Source organism: Tympanuchus pallidicinctus, unplaced genomic scaffold, assembly GCF_026119805.1.
Source record: "Tympanuchus pallidicinctus isolate F22 unplaced genomic scaffold, pur_lepc_1.0 scaffold22, whole genome shotgun sequence".
Taxonomy (NCBI): domain Eukaryota; kingdom Metazoa; phylum Chordata; class Aves; order Galliformes; family Phasianidae; genus Tympanuchus; species Tympanuchus pallidicinctus.
In genome coordinates, this window is record NW_026294739.1 from 33,016,307 (window position 1) to 33,037,083 (window position 20,777).

General features: G+C 45.1%; 1 protein-coding gene across 1 annotated transcript in view; it reads left to right on the plus strand.

The window, feature by feature from the left end:
- SLC7A10 (solute carrier family 7 member 10) overlaps positions 1-18,711 on the plus strand; it is a gene marked incomplete at its 5' end in the record, with an annotated part of 32,740 nt that extends 14,029 nt beyond the window's left edge. The window contains 10 exons of the mRNA XM_052685938.1: positions 4,413-4,617; positions 9,008-9,159; positions 9,796-9,921; positions 11,109-11,262; positions 12,646-12,769; positions 12,865-12,968; positions 14,046-14,142; positions 16,595-16,744; positions 17,081-17,258; positions 18,222-18,711. Of these exons, the coding sequence (XP_052541898.1) occupies positions 4,413-4,617; positions 9,008-9,159; positions 9,796-9,921; positions 11,109-11,262; positions 12,646-12,769; positions 12,865-12,968; positions 14,046-14,142; positions 16,595-16,744; positions 17,081-17,258; positions 18,222-18,340 (1,409 nt within the window). The remainder of the gene's footprint in view (positions 1-4,412; positions 4,618-9,007; positions 9,160-9,795; positions 9,922-11,108; positions 11,263-12,645; positions 12,770-12,864; positions 12,969-14,045; positions 14,143-16,594; positions 16,745-17,080; positions 17,259-18,221) is intronic.
- Between the last annotated feature and the right edge of the window lie 2,066 nt (positions 18,712-20,777).

A 20,777-nucleotide genomic window follows, 5' to 3' on the forward strand; every position in this document is an offset into this window, starting at 1 on the left:
GGAGATGGAGCAGGGATGACGGTAGGGGGACTGAGCTGCTACCAAGCTACTGGCAAGCTTTAGTTCCTTCTGTGCGGCACTGCAGCAGCAGCCTGTAGTGCAGTGCCCAGAAATCAGCATCCAACACAGAAGGGATGCCCTCCAGACGCTTGGAGGAATATTACCTAAAATCACGGGGCATCGTGAAACCCTAGCACTAATGCTATCCACCAAGGAGCAATTCCTTTCAGTGGTTTGGAGAACCCAGCACTATCCCCCCCAGCACGCCGAGCAGCAGCGCGTACAGTTCACGACCGTGCTACAATGGTGGTTTTGTTTCCATCAGTTCTGCGCTGGGCTCGGTGTCACCAGCAAGCGTCCTCGGTCACAGCCCTCCTGGGCTGTGAATGCCACTCACAAAGCACAGGCTGAGCTGCCAGCTTGGGCAGAGCTCCCCAGCAGCAGGTTGCAGCACTGCATACAAAGTGCATCTGGGAAAAGACTGCTCAATATTTTTTTTAAAGCATGAATTCCTACATTATGGGACCTTTTTGTTCTCCTTTTTCTTCTGCATCCTATTACCTCTTCATAGTCAGCCGCAGCACTATGCGTTCTTTCCTATACACAGCGTCTCAGTTAGTCAGCTCTTGTATCTGCGTTGTTGCCTTTTCTTCTTTCCTTTCACAATATCTCTTTAAGGGATGTTATTCCATAAGAACATCAGTTTTTGTTTAAGAGAGATATTCTTAACCCTCTTGGGTGTTTTAGAAAAATCTTAATTTGAAACATAAAGCCTTGAAAAAAAAAAAAAAAGAAAAATACAAGATTTGGGAGCGAAGTGAAATAGCCTGAAATAGAACATAGCAGTACTACAGAACCCAGTGCTGGACTGAAGATAGCTCCTGCCCTGCCAAAAACCGAGATATGTTTAAGGTTAGGAACTTGTGTAAGGCCTGCCATGGCATCACATGGAGCTGGAGCCTGGGGGAGCAGGCTTGTGCTGGCACATGGAGATGAAGGCCTAGGGTGTGCAGCAACACAAGTGTGTATCCATCTCCTTTGCCCAAGGAGTTGTGCTCTGTGTGAACACATCAGCTCCATTGAAGGCTCCATCTGGAGGTGGAGGACATTGTCCACGTAGAAAGCTCTTAATTCAGCCTCTGGAACTGAGCTGGTGGTTCCTGCAGTAGCTTAGCTCCTCTTTGTTGGGGTTGATCACAAGGCAGTGTGATTTCCAACAGGAATTTTTATATGCTTTTTTAAGATCGAGAGAACCATGGAATGAATACATGTAATTTAAGTATTAGTTTCCTCTAGGTGTGAATAGGTAGTTTTGTTGCAAGAAACTAATAAACTGAAACAAATTATCCCCAACCCCACAAGCACAGCAATGCAACTCCTGCGCTGCACAGCCAGTTTCATTCCTGCCGTGGAGTTACTCCCCAAATTCTCTTCAATTCTTGCTGAACAAATTTTGCTTAGAAATACCTCTTTTGGATAAAGCATTTGTCTTACTATTAAATCTTCCATCCTACTACACGAAACCTCCTCAAAATTCTGCTTCTCATCAGGCAGTTCCTGACACTTCCTTGAGCATTTCCCCATCTCTGCCATATCTATTTTTAAACACATCCTACACTGAGCAAAGTGAAGGTGCTTCCCAGGCACATTGCCACAGCCATGACACATTTCCATACAAACATTTTTGTTGTCAGAAGGGTGTAGCACTTCCACTCCTGCTGATATGACTTTCACACATGTTGCATGAGCAAAATAGGAAATCCATAAGGAGTTTAGAACTGAGTTTTGCCTTATACTCATTCAAGAAGTAAGTTAGACTTTAAAAACAACAAACTACTTAATTCAACCAAAAGACATCTGTGAATGTTTGCATGAAAGAGCCTCCAGAAGCCTACCAGCTCCTTCTCATCCTGCTCCTGCAGTAGCTACACCAGAAGGAATTAACCTCGAATAGGTCACATTTGGCAACTTGCAGCATAGCATAGCACTGCACAAGGAGGGCTGCACTGGCAGCCCCAGCGTGGCAGGAGGGCAGCGCTTGAGGCCATGCTGTGCCACACACTGCTCCTCCCCACAGCCACCTGAGGCCGGGCAGCAGCTCTCTGTCACCCTGTGCTCACAGTGCTGAGTGATGCCCACTCCTTGAGATGGAAACATAAAGCACACACAGAATCGGGGCTTTCTCTTTTCTACACGAAGTGACACAAGGGCAAGGTGACAAATTACATGTGGATGTGGCAGCTCTTGCATGGAGCTAGCTGAAGGGCAGGCACTCGCATCTGCTGATGGCTGCTGAGCAGCAAAGCAAAGCCAAAGTATGCATGGGCTCTGGCAGCAGGACTGACATGGAGGCCCAGCTGGAGTTGTTCAGCCTTCATACAGCTTCTGTGAGCTCAACACCAAGGCTGCTAGAGCAGCACGTTGTCCTGTTCCAAGGAGGGAGTTAAAGCTTACCAGCCCTACAGTGCTACTGTGCTTTACAGGCAGGGCTCCCTCCCCCTGTTATTTACACAGAAGTTAAATTTGGACATCCTCTTACTCGGCCATGAGAGCAGCTTGCTGCAAGAGGAAGCAGCCGACCTGGCCTCTCACCTTTCCTTCTGCCTTGTTCCCAGCCCGCCACATCCTCCTGCCTTCCTCCCACTGCTGTCCTTGCTCTCTGGAGGGGAAGGCAGGAAGAACATAGGCAGGAAGAGCTGGGTGTTGCATTTCCCTCATACATCTCCCTGCTCCTTCCCGGGCTGTCCTATCTGCCCCCATCTCTCTGTACACAACCCGTGGCACAAAGGGGCAGACCTGCATCTCACCCCCCCCCTGGAGCACAGTGGGATTCACTTGGCTGTGTAAATCAAAGTTTGGTAACATTTCGTGTATTTCTTCAAGTGGTAACTGCAACTATCAGCTTTCATCTAAAGAGAAGGTGATTGTGGTCTTCCTCTGTCCACAAAAGGACTCTTTTATGAGTCCTCAAAGCTTAATGATTAAAATGAAAAGTTGAGAAGTTTGGTCAGCATCACTTTTTAAAGTGATTTTGCAACTTGTAGAGTGTCTGCACTAGTTTCTTTAATCTGCACCACTGTTTCCTTATTGCTGTGCTGGGACAATGCTCCTTCCAGCTGCCTGGGAGCATTTTGTAACTGCATTCAATTACAACATTGAAAAGAGAAGCACAAGAAGCAGTGCCCTTCCACAGGCTGACACCTCAGCTGATAGGAAAGGCACAGGAAGTGTCCAGCAGCATCATCCCAAGAATATATCTTAGGTGATTTGTACATTACTGCAGTTGGATTCTCTGGTGCACAGTTTCAGGGCTACACTGACACTTTAATACCCAAGGAATGGTTTACCTGTGGTGAAACCCTCACACAACAGCAGCTCTTTGCCCCTGGAAGCCTGAAGCCCTCTGGGTTCTCCAGGAGGACTGTGGTGGCTGCAGAGCTCCCAGCAGCTGCACCCCCCTCCCACTCTTTCCAGGAAGCAGCCATCTGCTTATCAGTGGCAGGAGATGTCTATTTTCTACCCTAATTTCATTTCAAACCACAGATAGAGTGTCTGCCTCAGCACACTGTCCAAACCCACGGCTACATACAAGCACAACGAGCTAGGAGAGCTGCACTCTCTGAAACTGCTTGCAGAAATGCAAGGAGAAAACTGAAGCCAAACACAGCAAAATTTGGAATAGCTGGGTGCACTTATGGAATGCACTATCCACCGCGAGCCGAGAACCACTTGTAAAGCAGAGAGGAGGAAGCAAACTTAGCAGGCTCCAGCCAGAACTCCCTCAGCTCACAACTGACCGCACAGAACTAGAAGGACAGAGCCCACATTGTCCCATGTTGCTGTCACACCACCAGATCCCCTGAAAATCTGAGGGCAATGTCAATACAGCATGTGTGCTGCAAATACAAAATGTCAATAGATTTGTAATGTTTCCAGACTTCTAAGTGACTTTTCCAAGCACAATCTTCAATCTTGGCCCCTAAATTATGGATAACCCAACTTTTTTTTTTTTTTTTTTTTAATTACATCTCTGAACTCTCATCTTTAACTCTCATCTTAAAATCTTTATCACAGACATGCTTTAACTCCTTTCAATCAAACAATTGGTCATGAGAAGTGACAGCAGACAGCTTTTCAAGCAGCCCAAACTCATACCACAAAACCACAAGTTCTAAACACAGATGTTCAACAGATCCTTGAAGTGCTTCACCAGATCCGAGTGCTCAACCTGCTTGATTTCCAATCAGTGGTGACTTTTTCCCTGGGGCTTAATCAGATAAAACACAAGCAAGCAAAACCTGGTGAGGAGGGGCTGGCACAGGGCAGGGGCACAGGCTGGATTTGTTTGCTTTTAAAAAGTAAAGTTAATTTCTCATTCACTTATCTCACTGCAAATTTTCTGTCTCTTTCAGGTAACATCATTGGTTCTGGGATCTTTATATCACCGAAAGGAGTTTTGGAGCACACTGGCTCGGTGGGACTGGCTCTCATTATTTGGGTGCTCGGCGGCGGGGTTGCTGCCCTGGGTTCTCTGTGTTATGCTGAGCTGGGAGTAACCATCCCCAAATCAGGAGGGGACTATTCCTACGTCACAGAGATCTTTGGTGGGTTAGCTGGGTAAGTACACATGTCCTCAGAGTCATTGGAATACATGCTTACATTCAGTACTTAGTGAGGAAAAGATAGCCGACTTAGAAGAAACAGAATATTCATAAATAATCTGCTTTTGCAAAGTCACCCCTTCTGTTCTCACTCAAAATACTAAATTGCCCCTTTGCAGCACTCCCAGTTCTGCCTTCAGACTGCAGGATGCTTTCACTTTCCTCTCCACTCAGTAAAAATCAGTGGCACGTCCACATGACATTCATGCGTGCAAGCAGTATGGCAGCACAGAGTACTTGAGGGATGCCAGTCTGGAGCTGCTCCCCATAACCCAAAGCCCTCCATTAATTATTGGTGCAGAAGGCAGAAAATATTTCTATGGCATTATGCTGCAAGACCTTCCTGCAGCAGAATACAGAAAGTTGCTTGGGGAAGAAGTCTGCCCACAGAAGCATCCCAGGCACAGGTGCCAGTTTCCTCAGCTGCAGCTGTACAAAGCAACCAGCCATGTACATGCAATGGAGGGATGCAGAAGAGAAATCAGGAAATGGCTTCTCTTCAAATATCCAGCTCAGAGTAGCTAAGGGAAGAAGGGAGAAGTGAGGTCATCTTTTATATTTTACTGTGTGTTTCATTGTATATTCAACAACCAAATTCAATTCCCCACCTGTACCCACAGCTTGGCAGAGGAGCACCAAAACCTTGTTTCCAGTTCATTAATTTGCGAGCAAAGAGTCCATGCAGTGTGTAGGTGCCTTGTTTACAAAAAAATAAATACAATAACTGCATCTGAAATGGTTCTGTAGAAGGGATGCAGCTGCAGCACCTGCTTCTGGGGCAGGATGGCAGCTCGGGGGCAACATGTCCCTTGTGTAACAGGAAAGTCCAGGAACACCTTTGGGAGAACAGAATGAAGACCCAGAGGCAATGAGAAAGAGTCAAAACACAGCGGGGCTGCCCTCTGGGGTTATGGTCAGCCTTCCAAAGGGACCGTCCAGGGATGAGACAAGACAAGGGAGGACTATTCTCACAGCAGGCCTCGGCTGCTGCCAGGCTTTCTGCTTTTAGTTTCTGTTAGAAGTCATCTTGTTCCTAAATAGCACTTGTACATGAGCAAATGAGGAGCAGGGAACCCTCCACATGCTGTGCTGCTGCTGGAGCAGCGTGACTGAGCACAGTTCATTTACACACATATATTTACAGGTTTTTACAAGTCATAAAAATAACTCCACCCAAAGTAGTAAATAAGCTTAATACATATCTCAGCAGAAGAAAACCAATACATCAAGCTACATGGAAAACCCACTGGTGTATTTCTGATAAATACAACCAGTATAGCTTTTACGAGTGCTGCTTGATAACTGAATATATGTCCTTACTTATAGTCCTTACTATCAAATCACTATGTGTTGAAGTCAGCATAGAACTCTACCCCAAAGCTTTGATAAATATTGATTCAAACTGCAAGTAAAACTTCCTGTATTTCTTTCACTGTTGCCAAAATCTAAAGTTTCCAAGCAACTTAGGATAATATTAATAATGATCAAACTACCTCAAGCTCTCATAAGCCTACTCAACTTCTCCTGTGATCAGATGGTATGAATAACAGTTTCCATTTCAAACTGTTTTTCTTTTTTAATGACACCCAAGTACAGTACACTTTGGCTTCATTTTCATTGGCTGCTCTGATTCCATGTTTTATATTTAATGTGACATCATTTGGGGAGCACAAGCACATCCCAAATATGTATTTGAAAGGCTGGTTAAACAGGACTCTGTTGGAAATCCAGATCAACCTATACTGCCTTTCCACAAGTAAGACAGTTAGAATGCAGAAATGTCTGCATAAAATCCAGGTTTTGTTGCAGGAGTGGTTTGCACTTGCATGTGAACGCCACATCTTCCTAAAAGCAGAAAATCCCACAACAGATTGTCCATTATTCCAGAGTGTTAGTAAAATGAGGGAAAAAAAATCTAGAAACATTGTGTCATACACATCCAAACTGATGGGAGGACAATTATTAAGTTCAGTAGTCACTGCTCAGACTGAAGGCGCAGCACAGCAGAGTCCCTCAGATTGCACAGCAGCTCACAGCAGAGCAGGACTGGCTTGGAGATGCAAGGCAGGAGCTGCTCACCAGCCAGCGGCTGCACACAGCAGCTCGGATTTCCCATGCAAACTGAAGCACTCCAACTTCCTGAGCACCAACAGTAGAATCATAAGAACAGCTACATCTGCCTTTTCCTGTACATTCAGCTCTTGGGCCTTTTTCTAAAGACCTGGCAGTTCATCAGACAGCAGGGAGAGAAGACAGAATTTCTCAGCTTCTCAGAGTTCAGTAAATGAGTAATTGGTAAAGCTCATCAGAAAGGGTTCAGCCCCCACACCTGCAAGTGTGAGAACACAGTCCTGGGAAGCAGTAATTCCACCTTCTCCATTTGAACATCCTGGCCAGGTCACCCTGCAGGTGCCATAGCATTTCCTGGCCCGAAATGGGCTTTGTGCTCCCAGCCCTCTGCGTGCCCTCGGGGATTGCCCTGACAGAAGCACAGCTTGCAAGCCAGCTCCTCAGGCTGGGTGCACTTTGCTGGTGAGGGCATCCAGCAGTTAGGGCTGAGAACTCCTGCAGACAAAACTGTGGTATTTCATTACAGCAGGTCTGAAAGAGATGTTTTTTGCTGGGGATATCCTGTTCTTAATTCTTCCTGTGCAATAATCAACTAAAAGGTGGTACTTGAAAAGCAGCAGTTACTTAGTAGGCCCAGAGGGTCAGGACCCGTTCCTGCCCATCAGCCATAGCACACAGCATGTCCTGCCACACAGCACAAGGGCAGACATCCCCAGACAGACAGACATGCCATGCCAGCAGGCACCTGGGTGAGCCATAAAAACAAGGCAAGGGCACAGCAGTGCTGCCCCAGCACTAATGTGATCTGAGCAACCAGCAACAATAGCTCTTTCTCAGAATTAGGCTTTGTGCAAGATGTACCTAAAAATAAGACAACATGGAGCCTACACGCTACCTAACTAACAGGCTTCCTTTTATTTTAATACTATTTCTTCTCAGCCCCCTGTTTGACAGCGTGACTTTGTGACCCTCTGCTAAAGTTCTGCGTTTAGTTTAATTGGTGTTACCAGCCCTGCATGTATTTCAATTCAGCATGAAACAAATTGACTGTCAGAAATCTGTTGAATTATTCACAATCCCATTAAACCATATTCTAGCAGCTACCAACTTTAATGCACTTTATATTGCAACATAGAAGCAAGTGCCAATTTCGCCTGAAATACTGTTTTCAGAGTCATTCTTCCCACTGAATATTTTTAATTGGATTCATTTCTCTGGTCTGCACAAAGCACATGGAAGAAGACAGAAGTTGAGGAACCAGGGGGTTCTGCCCAGAAAACCCATCACCTGTGTGGACGTGGCTCTGCCCAGCCAGCTGCAGGCAGTGCCCCAGGGGAACACACAGCTGGGCTTCGTTGCAAGGCAATCATACTGACCTCACACTCACCCAGCACCCCCAGAACGATTGCACAAATGACCATATTGGCCTTTAAGACTTATTGAGTCTACAGTGAAGTAACACAGCAGGTCCCTGGGTTGTCCCCAATGTCCAGCTGGGCGAGCAGGATCTGTGGAGCAGCCCAGACCAGAAACATCACCTTCAGCATAGCATGGCCAAGCCAGTTACTAGAGAAAACCACTCTGAGCCATGACAGAAAGCATTAAGAACAAAAAAGGAGTCTCACGCACACACACTGGGTTTTAACAAACAGTAGTGATATTTGGGGAACGTTTGCATCATGGCAATATTTAGTGAATTAACTCCCTGTAGTTAATAAGAAAAGGAAAGCATCAGATTGCCCCATACTTCTCAGAAACAACAAGGCAAGGCAAAGGAGGTATTGAGAAGCACTCACCACCATGGCCAAGGAGCACCAAGAGCAGTGCTAGCATCCAGGGCAGCTGCACCAGGGAGGACATCCCAGCCCTGCTGAATTTAAGAGGCTGGCAGCAGGCAGGCAGGCATGCTGGGAGCGAGCAGCCCACTTAAGGGAGCACGCAGCATAATCCAGAAATTACGCTGTTTTATTTGGAAATGTCATTTCTGACACTGGCTAAAGCAAAGAGTACACCCAGTGTTTGTAATCCTTACTCTTTGATACGTTTCTAAACTGCATTTCACTTAGAAATGTTTAAATTGAAATCCAGATTGTGCTTGGGAACATGGGAAAAGGGATAAGGAGAAGTAAAAGTGGGTGACTGCTGACTATGAGTGAGATTACAGCAGTCGACCCCAATGTCTTGGACATTTTCCAAAGTGCAGCACAGCTGATTGTGTGTTACTCTCCTCCAGCACACCTAGCCCAGCTTTCTTGTGCTTTTTCTTGTGTTCTCAGGTTTCTGCTGCTCTGGAGTGCAGTGCTTATCATGTACCCTACAAGTCTGGCTGTCATCTCACTGACCTTCTCAAACTATGTCCTGCAGCCCGTGTTCCCTAACTGTATTCCCCCCTATAATGCCTCTAGGATCCTCTCCATGGTGTGTTTACGTGAGTATTTGCTTCTCGTGCACACAGAGCTTGCCTCATTTTGCAAAGGATCACTCAGCAAGGCTGGGCTGATGGCCCCAGAACACAAGAGGCAGGCAGGAGTGTGCCCTGCACACTGGGGTGGCCAGTCCCTCCCTGCCTGCCTGCAGGGAGCACAGCAGGCTGCAGCTCATCCCTGGGCAGCAATGGCAGATGAGCTCACCCACAGTAGGTTTCCCACTGCTGCCTGAAGCCCTCCTCATCTTTTAATTCTCAAATGCAGGCATGTAGGAAGTGCATACCACCACTGGCTTTGCATTCATTACTTACAGAGCTGGTGGGACTGGAGCAGAGCCATGGGGAAAGAAGACATTCTCTGTGTCCCATAAGGAGGCTGAAACCCCAGTTCAGGTAGCAGATTGAGCTCTGAACAGGCACAGCCCTTCAAGCTGGACAAGCCAGGCAGCAGAGCCCCAAGGAGGAGAGCTATGATAGATGCTCCTCTGCAGCTGGGCACCTCATAGGGCAAGGCCAGTCCCCTCTTGTCTTCGATTATGGCCACGCGGGAACTATGCAGCAGTCAATGTTTTATAGTGCTGTGTGTGTTCTTAAATAAACATAATTTCATTTCACTGAATTCAGTCTTTTGCTCTCCAGTACTCCTGACCTGGGTGAACAGCTCCAGCGTTCGATGGGCAACACGCATTCAGGATATATTTACAGCAGGAAAACTCTTAGCCTTGGCCCTTATCATTACTGTGGGCTTCATACAGATCTTTAAAGGTACTCTGTGAGACAGCTCCAACACGGGTATGGTACTGTTGCTACACTTGCTTCTCTTACCCTCCTTACAAAGCAACCCAAAGGGACTGCAGGGCTGTGGAGCAGTCTCTGTGCTGCTGATTGGGCTCTGGTTGCTGCAAGTGCTCTTGGGCTGGAAGGAGCTGGAGAGTGACATCCCACACAGCAGCTGTGTGTCCTGGTGGGAAAGCATTTGTCTTGAGTGCTGCTGAGGTATTTATTCCAGGCACAGATGCAGTGGAGGTTTATCCTCTGTGTGACAGCTGTACATGGAGTCATGAAAATGATGGCACTACAGAGAAATGACCTGTATCTTCCCTAAACATATTCCTTTCTGTCCTGCGTTGTTGGTTTTGATAAAGGAGAAGTGCATCTGAAGGTATTTTAGAGTGATTACAGAAAATTTATGACTCGTTGCATGGTCTTTAAATTTTAAAGTACTTTGAGTGCAAACTGATAAGCAGTGCTGGGCCCCATTCAGGAAGACGCCAAATTCATTTTGGGCACAATCCGGTTTCCTATGTCCTAGAAGTCACTTGTAAGATTGAGAACTACAAAATACCACCTTCTCAAGATGTAAAAATGTCTGACTGAATCACCAACTTAATGGAAAGCAGAGAGCACAAAAGGCTCGTGACATTTTTATCATGTCTATGATGAGTCATGCAAAGAAAGATGAAATAGGGCATTTAGAGAGCAGGACTATTTCTCAGTGATAACAGTTCCACAGTCTTGATAAATCTTCCAGCCCCATAGATATTTTCCCGGTAGTCCTACTAAACAAAACCAAGTTCTTGCAAAAGTAGACAGCATTAGGAACAGACAGGAGTTTGCCCCATCGCAGAGCCGCCCACCAGTAGTGTGTACAGAAAGGCAGGTAGCAGTATGTCGCAGCAGCAGTGCCAGCACTGTGGCAATTAGATGTAGAGCAATGACTGTGTGTGCAGAGCCCACTGCCTCCCCAGGACACCCTGCCACAGAGAGCACCATGACTGCAGTGCCAGCCCGAGCTGACCTGTGGGATATGAAGAGCACAGAGTCTCAAACCCAATCAAGCAATGAAAAAAAGGGAAAAAAACCACCAAAATTTCACCTATTTCCTGGTGTCTTTGGTGGGCAGCACTTCCCTCAGGGGAAGGCGTAAACTCTTGCTTGTGCTTTCTGTGCAGGAAACTATGAAGAGCTGACACCGAGCAAAGCGTTCAATTTTTGGATGACTCCATCCGTGGGGCATTTAGCATTAGCTTTCCTTCAAGGGTCATTTGCATTCAGCGGCTGGAACTTCTTGAACTATGTAACAGAAGAGTTGGTTGATCCCCGCAGGCAAGTATCCCTTTCCACATCATCCACTTTTTTTTTTGAAGTGCTGAGACATTCAAGCCATGCGATAACATAATTCATCTAATAAGCTGCAGCGATATCATGACGTCCTATAGGACCGGTGTGGCTAAAGGAGAGGTTTTTTGTTTGGAATGCAAACAGGCTAGTTAACGAAACACCATGCTGAAATTAGGAACAGACTGTACAAAGTATCAATTCAATCCCAACGACCTATGGACAAAGCAATGTCATTGTGGCCCTGACCAAACATACAGTGCATCCTTAGCAAAAAATCAGCCGATGAGACGCCCCACACATATCTATAGGGAGAATCACTGTCTCTTGTTAGAAAAATGTTGGGTTCTACTGCAAGTCACTTTGCTTTTTCACCCAAAGGGGACATTATACAAAGATCTGAATGAGAAGATGGGAAGGCACCTGACCCACAGGCAGCACTCCCTGCCCTGCACCTGTACCACAGTGCAGCTGCACAACCTACCCCAGGAGTGCCCCGTGTCAGCTCTCTGGGGGCTGTGTGTGTGGGAAAGAGGTTTGAAATGACCTCGCACTGACAGGCGGGGGGAGCCAGAGGGAGAGCAATTCTACTTTAATAAAGCAAAGCTCAAACATTTCAAAATTTCTGAGATGATAAAGAGGAATGGTGGATGCTGAGAGCAGCTCTTGGAGTGTATTTGTGGGCATGCCACGCACACAGCAGTTAAACAAGGAGAAGTTCAACGCTTGCACAGCCTGGCTGGGAGTGAATGAAAGCTGCCGTCTCAAGAGCAGCCCTGTGGAGGCCTTCACACCACTGAGTGGGAAAGCGCACGCCCAGGACCTTGGCAGGAATAGAGAAAGATCAGCAATGTGCTTCCTCCAAAAACAGCAGCACTGTAATGGGTCACCACAATTTCAAGCCTGAACAATGAAAAGTTATGACTTTTATAAGGCAAATATGGCCTCAGTTGAGAAATAAAAAGGAAAGGGAGGGAATAGACTTAAATATTATTATTTTTGCAGCCTTGAAAGGGAAAATAGAATATAAAAAACTGATTTGGTAACAAAAAAAAGAAAAAATCTTCCAATTTTTACTAAATCCAATCAGGATCACAAAGATTAAAGTACTTTTCTTCTGTTTGTTTTTTAACTTTTTCCAAATGTGACACAGAGTCAAAAATGCATTACTGCATTAGATAGAGATTTGTTCAGCTGCCCACCTCTAAAGAGGGCCCTGAACTGGCAACTGAGTAAAATATTCACTCCTGGAAGGTACCACAGCATTGTAGCAGATGAACCTGCGCAGCTGGTTGAGTGCCCCAGGCTGTTATTGTGCTCTCGCTGTGTATGACTGTAAATTCTTATCTACCCTCCTAATTCTTTTATTAGGAACCTACCTCGTGCCATATTCATATCCATCCCATTGGTGACATTTGTGTATACGTTCACCAACATTGCATATTTCACTGCCATGTCACCCCAAGAGCTCTTGTCCTCCAACGCTGTGGCGGTAGTAAGTAAACCATTCCCTGGATGTCTAAAATACACTTTGATTTCAGTTCTGTGCTTTGCAGTGTATTTCAGTTTCTCTGCCTTCTGTTGCTTTAGACATTTGGTGAAAAGTTACTGGGCTATTTTTCCTGGGTTATGCCAGTCTCAGTGGCCCTATCTACATTTGGAGGAATAAATGGATACCTTTTTACCTCATCAAGGTTAGATGGAGTACAATTTTATGAACATTATCTAATTTGGGGAGGGGCTGTTTTAATTTGATTTGCTAAAGAAATGCTAGCTAGACATTTTGGATGTTATAGCATGGTGAGATCATTGTTGGGCACGTTGGATACATTCAGTTATGAACTGCTCTTTTTCAATCAGCAAATGTAATATTGAATCACAGAATCTCTTGCAAAACAATCCTTATGAGCTACTAAAAGCATCTGCAGATGTGAAATAACTTGCAGTAAGAGCCAAACCCGGCTTTAGTATGGAACCAAAGCAATTTTACATCAATAACGTTCCAGTAGCTACAAGCTAAAGTATGCTGGAAAAGGATTTGCAGGGCCGGTTCAGTTCCCAGTTACAGGCATCACTCCCGCAATGAAGAAGCTCCTTCCAGGCAAGATGCTTTGCGTGCACACTGATGATAGCAGGACCAGGATCTTCAAAGTCTATTTGTATTAATTGACCTTTCTGAACACCATTTAAAAGTTATAAATTTTTTTTTAGAGGAAACAATCCAACTCTGAAGTACCTTGGGAAAATTATTTATCTGAGCACTTCCACAATTATCATGAGATACAAGTTTGAATGCATGTAAAAGTGAAATCTTTAGGCATATGAAACCTTAACCAATGCCCTTTTGACGCTGGAAATAGTACCTGTGAGATTTTTGGTGCCTTAGCGACACATGGCTGATCATCTCACAGCTTCCCTGTTCATGGATAAGCAGGCAGTGCTGCTGGCAGATGGGGACTGGCAGACTTCAGTTCTCATCCTCAGAGATAATTGGGCAACTTAGATCAGGTGATTTCACAGGTGACATTAGCCATTAAAGGCCTCCTACGTGGAATGATTTAGATGAAACAACTTACACTAAGTTATTCACAAATCTCTAGTGGAAGTGAGAGCCACGCTATGGTCTCCTCACCTTCAAACCAGCAGCCAGAGAGCAGCTTCCTTCTACTCCAAAACCCATGAGAGCAGTTGAGATTAGAGACATTGTACAGCTAGATATTGAAAAAGCTGTTTTACGTGCAGTGGATTAGTGCTCCTATTCTCATTTGCAGGTTATGTTTCTCTGGTGCCCGAGAAGGCCACTTGCCAAGCTTGCTTGCCATGATCCATGTGAAATACTGCACACCCATCCCTGCCCTGCTCGTCTGTGTAAGTTCCGTTGTCCCTGCCCCATTGTTCATCCAAGAAGAGTAGAAAATGTTCTGAATGTTGGAAGGTTTTGGCTGGTTAGGGTGCTGTTTTCCTGCAGGAAGATCTTTTTCTTTTTCTTAGACATTGTGAATTTCCACGACATTAATGACTGATGGAAGTTGTCATTTGAAACAAATACCCAGTTTTAGCAAGAATAGAGTTTATGAATATGTGATGAACAGAATACAAGATGTTTTGTGGCAAAGAAGATATTAAAAAGCAAAATGACCCTCGGTGCTGCAGTCGCTGAATGCACAGCCCAAGCAGGGGAATTCTCCCAAGGGCATCTGCTCAAAAAGTTGGCTGCATCAAAGCCAACTGCAGATTTGCCACTAATTTCAAAACAATGAGGATTTGATGCAAGATGCACTAAGATGCACGTTTGCATGACTCTCCTGGCTCTAACAGCAATTCTGGCACAATACACCCAGACATAATTTCATCAGATAAGCCGTCTGCACATTCCACTTTCTGGACAAAATACCTGCACAACTGAGGCTTATGGCATTCCCAGGGCCCAGTGCCTGACCACAAATATCTCGTTCACTGCCTGTACAGGATCTGGGGGCAAACCCCACAGCCCATCTGTTCTGCCTTGAGCAAACAGAAGGTGCTGGCTCCATCCCAGCCTCACGCCAGGCAGCTGAACTCTGCTGATGCTGACAAAGCAGAACTTCTTTGTCCTTAGAAATACATCAGCTCAACCAGCATACTGAGTTTCTGTGCTGTTTCAGTGTGAAATAGCCATACCACAAGTAGGCTGCCTGCACCGAGCAGGCCTGATAAATCAGGCATATGTCAGCCTCTCTCTCAGTCTGCTCCAAACATTTCCCTTAAATTACAGTGCAAATTACAGAACCAACACTGCATATCAATTCATCATTTGAAGGTACTTCAATGCAGCTCAGAGTACATCAAATGCTGCAATGAAATATTAATTCCTTAACAAATAGAAATGTAAAAATAACGTAGTGTAGGCAGCTACAATAGCAAATGAAGTCAGACCTCAGGCAATCCTAATTAATACATCAGGTTCTCTTTTCTTTTTCAGTGAATTTCACCTGGTTTTTTCATGCAGAAAGCTTTCTTTGTACACAGAGAAAGACCTTTTTAGCATCATCAGTGAGAGCTGTATTTTTACTAATCCTTCCAAAAATGAAGGGTCCAAGCTAAATGCAAAATAAACAGACTGGGTTTTTTGCAAGACAGTGAAGTGACAGGCTCTCCTGCCCACTGTGTGTCAGGCTGCCGTCAGGCATAGTAATCAGGGGAGGAAACACACACTCCTCTACAGCCCAGTACCACTCAGAAATTACACCATTTGGCAAGCAGCTCTGACACACTCATGTCACCTACACAAGAAACATCATCGCCCCAAGCGCCTTCAATGCAAAACCTGTTAGTGGCAGATGTGTGTCTGCCAGCATGCACCTTCCAGAGGAAAGTAGGAAACACGTTACGCCACACTGGTATAAAAACACTGCCCTATTTTAAATGAATTTTATAGCGAGACAGCTCAATATGCTGAAATCACCTCCAACTCCACATAGCTTTGAGGATTTTAACAGAGGAATGGAGAGTCCAAAGGGTCATTTGATTGTGATGGTGCGTAATTACTGCTACCAGTGGGTACAGAACTCCTCCCTCCCTAGAGACCTTCGCTATTAAAACGGCTAATTAAGGAAAAAGAAGACATAAGCAAAAAGAGCCTGAAGTAACATGCAGCCAAATCCTGAAAGCTCTCTAAAGGGATCCGGACATTGCATTTCCCCCAGGCTTTGGCCACCAGCAGACAATGTTTGCAGGGTGAATATGCAGTGCGAGGTGGGGTTCATGCCTGGGATACCAATGGGCAGGTGGGGCAGGATCTGAGAAGCAACACCATGAACCCTGAACAAGCTCTCCCAACTTCACAGTGTTATTCGGAAATAAAGTACAAACAAAAGTAGACATGTAAATTTCCACCTGTCCACCTGTCCATCTGTCCGCCAGTTTCTAACACGAGTAATGTTCAAGAGATTAATGATGTCAGTCATCTGCAGCATGAGCCGTGGGCCACTGGGAGGAAAGGGCAAAGCTTTTATTCTTTATAATACATACAGGACACCTGCAACAAGGTAAAGCACTGATCACAGACTATTAGCCTACAAGAAAACCCTCTTGTCTCATAATAGACAACTTTCTCTTTGCCAGAAGTCCTCATTGTAGGGTCCAAAAGGTTTTAAAACAGAATTTGGTGGAGTGCAGCCATTGAAAGCAGGTACAGAAGTGTCCAGCTCAGGCAGCACAGCAGGACAATAAGCAACAAGAGTTAAGCTTAGACTGCTTTTCGCTTTTTTGCTTGTTTTTATTGCTTTTAAGCTACCTTGTTAGTAATAATTCACATCAGATCACCTTTCTTTCTTTACAGTGTCTGGCCACTCTTATCATCATGCTTGTCGGAGACACGTACACACTAATCAACTATGTGTCATTTATTAACTACCTCTGCTATGGAGTGACAATTATAGGCCTGATCGTGTTACGCTGGAAGAAACCCAAAATCTTCAGACCTATTAAGGTGAAAATATTAAAGCTAAATCTCTTGGCTGCAATGCAAAAGGCATGGGAGGAACCAAAGAAAACCCTGTGTCCTCCAGTTGTTTTTTTTTTTCTTTTTGAAGATCAGTTCATTTTCAGATGTAATGCTGAAGTTTCAGTTTCAAACCATGCCCCAAAGCACCACTAGTGTAAAAACAGGATACAAAGGCTTCCAAAAACAAACTTGCTAGTTGGGCAACTGACAGTGGCAGAAGGAAGGGGACACAACCCATGAGGCTCTTGATGCCACAGCTCTTGTTGCTGGCCAGGCTGCCCTCACTCTGCAGTCATGCTCTGCTCTGCTCTCTCCCTCCAGGTGAACCTCCTCATTCCCATCACTTACCTGGCGTTTTGGGCATTTCTGCTGGTCTTCAGCCTATACTCCGAGCCAGTTGTCTGTGGAGTCGGACTCATTATCATTTTAACTGGAGTGCCCGTGTTTTTTCTTGGAGTCTACTGGAGAAATAAACCAAAGTGTGTAAATAGGCTAATAGGTAAGCACTGCTGATTGGTGCACTTTTCAGGCCCACTGCTCATGGCTTGCAGAGCTCAGTCCTCCCCAATGCCGAGACCCCAGCAAGCTCAACCACCGCTGGCATGCACAGCCTTCAGATCCCCCCACAAAGCAGGCCAGGTGCTGCTTATGGATGGAAATACTTCAGTTTTAAATTAGAAGGAATGGCGAGCCACCAGGCAGACAGGCACATTGCAGGTGAGCCCCGGACAGGAGGTAATAGATGTATTTTTGTGGCTGTTTGTGCAGGTAACTGCTTTCTTCATCACTTGCCATATTCACCTTCACTTGTGCCCCTGTGCGTGCCCCAGCTCACTCACCACAGCCTCAGCGACAAAGCAGATGCACAGGAGTATCACTTTAAGCACATAAAGACCAAACAAACCAAACAAAAAGAATAATAAATGACAGAACTCTGCCTGTCCCTCACCCTGCTCTCATCCCAGCAGCACTGCAGAACCCCTGTATGGCACAATGAATTATTTCTCACTCAAATAACAAGAAAGCCTTGCTTTTTCCCTCACATCACAGTGCACACACTGCTTGTGATTGGGCTGTGCTTGGCTTGCAGCTGTTCTGTGGTGAGGACTTTCCCTGAGCAGGCGCAGCTGCCTGCCCGGCTGCAGCCCGGCTCCCTCAGCCTCACTGCGACCACTGGGCACTGGCACGACCTCAGGGATGGCCCAGCGAGCCTCTGAGCAGCACAAAGGGCTCTTCGCAGTAAAGGGACATTCCTAAAGGCGCCTAATTTTAATCCACCTGCGTTTTGCAAACACCAATGGTCACCTCGCTAGAGATAAAAGCAGCCAAAGGGAAGGCGGGCGGTGCGGAGAGGCCAAGAGCTCTGCGGGGAAGATGGCCGCCGGGTCACGCACTGCGTCACACAGCGCTCGAGCGCCATGCCGAGCGCAGCCCGTGCTAACCGCACACTTGCTCCCTGCAGAGTCGGTGACGTGCTGGGGACAGAAGCTGTGTTTTGTGGTGTACCCCCAGGGTGGGGCGGCCGAGGAGCCTGCTGCCCACTGCCACCTGCCCGCCAGCGACAAGCCCCCGAGGAAATAGCGGAGCGGCCTCTGGGGCTTCTTGTTTACACGCCCATTTTTGCAAAAAGATTTTCTGGGATTTAAAAAAAAAAAAAAGCAAAAAAAAAAAAAGCCTTAGAGAATAGTGAGCTACACACTTTATGGCATCTGTAGCTTTTAGTTTTTCCCTAAGAAAAAAGAAAAAGAAAAAAAAAACAGAAATAAAATATGAAATAAGGCACTGGTTGTTTCTTTTTCGGCAGCACACTCGCTCGGCGGGGGAACGCAGCACAGCTACAGCTCTGAGATACTGATTCTAGCAGCCATAAGGGCCTGTTTGAGACTGAGAGACTGGGGCATGTGAAAGCATTACTAAAGCTCCCCATCACAAAACCAAAATGGAGAAAGCCAGGGGAGAGGAGATGGGGGCAACCCTGCTGCCGCCCCAGCATAAGTACAGCCCAAAGGATCATTTCTCCATAGGACAGCTGGTGGGCACCCACACAGCCAGGAGCAGGGGAAGCATGTGGGACAGGAACAAGCCGTGTTATTGTACAAAGGAAGTCGGCTTGAGCATTCAGACATCATTTGGTGTGATAAGGCCTCAAGCATCTTCATTTTTGAAACATTTTTGCTTGGGCTCCTGCACAACAGGGAGATCTCAAAAGAGCCAGGAAGAAAACCCAGCGCTACTCTTTACTATGAGTCAGATGACACTCTTCATTTTAATGGTGCTCAGAGAAGCAGCAAGTCTACATCATTTTCACATCAGATGCTCTTTAGAAAGTGTTTTGCATATTTTATTTGCAGCAAACACTAAGAAAAAAAAAATCTGGTTCATACATTCAATAAATTCATAGAAATCTGCTGCTGTAGCAATATGGCCACTTTCACACCAAAGAATCTTTTGAAAATGCAAAATGCAGGACTAGCTCTAAGCAACATTTTGAATAGCTCCTGTTCTTTTGTAACTTTTGAAAAATAAAAGCTATCACATTCAGTTGCCTTGGTAACAGCCACAGGAATTTAATTCTTAAAGCAGCTCTGTGTTAGTGGCCTTGGTAGAAAAATTAGGGGTTCATTAATCTCTTAGTTTGTCAGGTACCACACATTGTACAAAGATTGAAGAATAGACTCAAAATATGGGGTAAGTTCAAGGAAAGTGACTTTCCAATACAATGCATTTTTATCTTTAAATATCTGTCCATGAATGTCCAAGCCTACAGATGGTAAACTGAAAAGAAACACAGTTTACATTCTCCTTCTATAAAGCTATTAATTGTAAGACGTGAAAACGTATATTTAGTTAAAGAAAAACGTGGCTTTGCGTGTACATATACACACACATCTCAGGTACCAATAGAAACGTATGAAACCTGTAACTGCTACCCAGGCAATCAAAGACTAAATTAAAGAAGCCACTACTTCTTTAATTGCTAACTAGTTTGGGCTCAAATTTTACCTGACTGTATTTCAATGCTCTAAAACAATAAACATTTGCCCTTAGATCAGAAGGCTGAATTTAAAACAGGAGGGTTGGGTAGAGCTTATCTTTGAATTACATATCAGTCTCCAAAAGCTGTTTCAAGATGTCTCATTTCATTTTTAGAAACAGTTTCATCCGTGCTCCCAACATCGTGTATGTTATTTTTTTAAGGCTTTGCAAAAGTTACTTCCTAGCGCACGCTATTTCAAGCCATAGAAATCAACATACGGAGCTTGGAAGACAAGTTCATACGCTGACTGAAATTTAGCAGTGTGCTTAACTTCGTTCAGGTATGACTTTTTTCAAAAAATGAAACAAAAATCCCACAGAAGATGTAACTGCTATTACTTCTAAGCCCACTGAACAAAAGCAAAATCCCAAGACAGCCGACACTACAAATATGTCAAGAACGTTGCATGATTCAAGGCAGAAAAGACAGCTTTTTCCAAAAGAAAAGTTTTGTAATTTTGAAGTGTTTGCTGTAGTGATACAACTCTTGCTGATTTTCGTTTCCTGCAGCATTTTGATGTCCCCTTTATTGATATGTAAATCATGATAACCTGTGTGTTAGCTTTTCTGAAGGAGAAACTCCCAAAGAAAACAGAGCAAAGAACATCTCCACCTGAGCTGCAACAAGTGCACCTTCTCCAGGTCATTTTCTGCAACTTTCAGACAATTTTACAGTCATCTCTGTACAAAACAAATTGGCACCACCCTAGCTGAATTACACTAATAGCACAGCAGTGTTAAAATGAGTTTAAAGCTTTAAAAAATCAATTTCTACACAAACCTGTATTTTACATACTATTGTATTTATGTAGCAGCACACATACACAAAGTATGAGAGGCTATAATGCAGAAGAATACTCTGCTGTTCATTCTTTTAGTGCTGGCAATACCATTTGGCAAATTTTACAGTAGTAATAGAGGTAATGCAAATACTTTGAGCTCTAAGCATCACCTTCAAGTTAGCTTTTGAGACTGAAGCTAG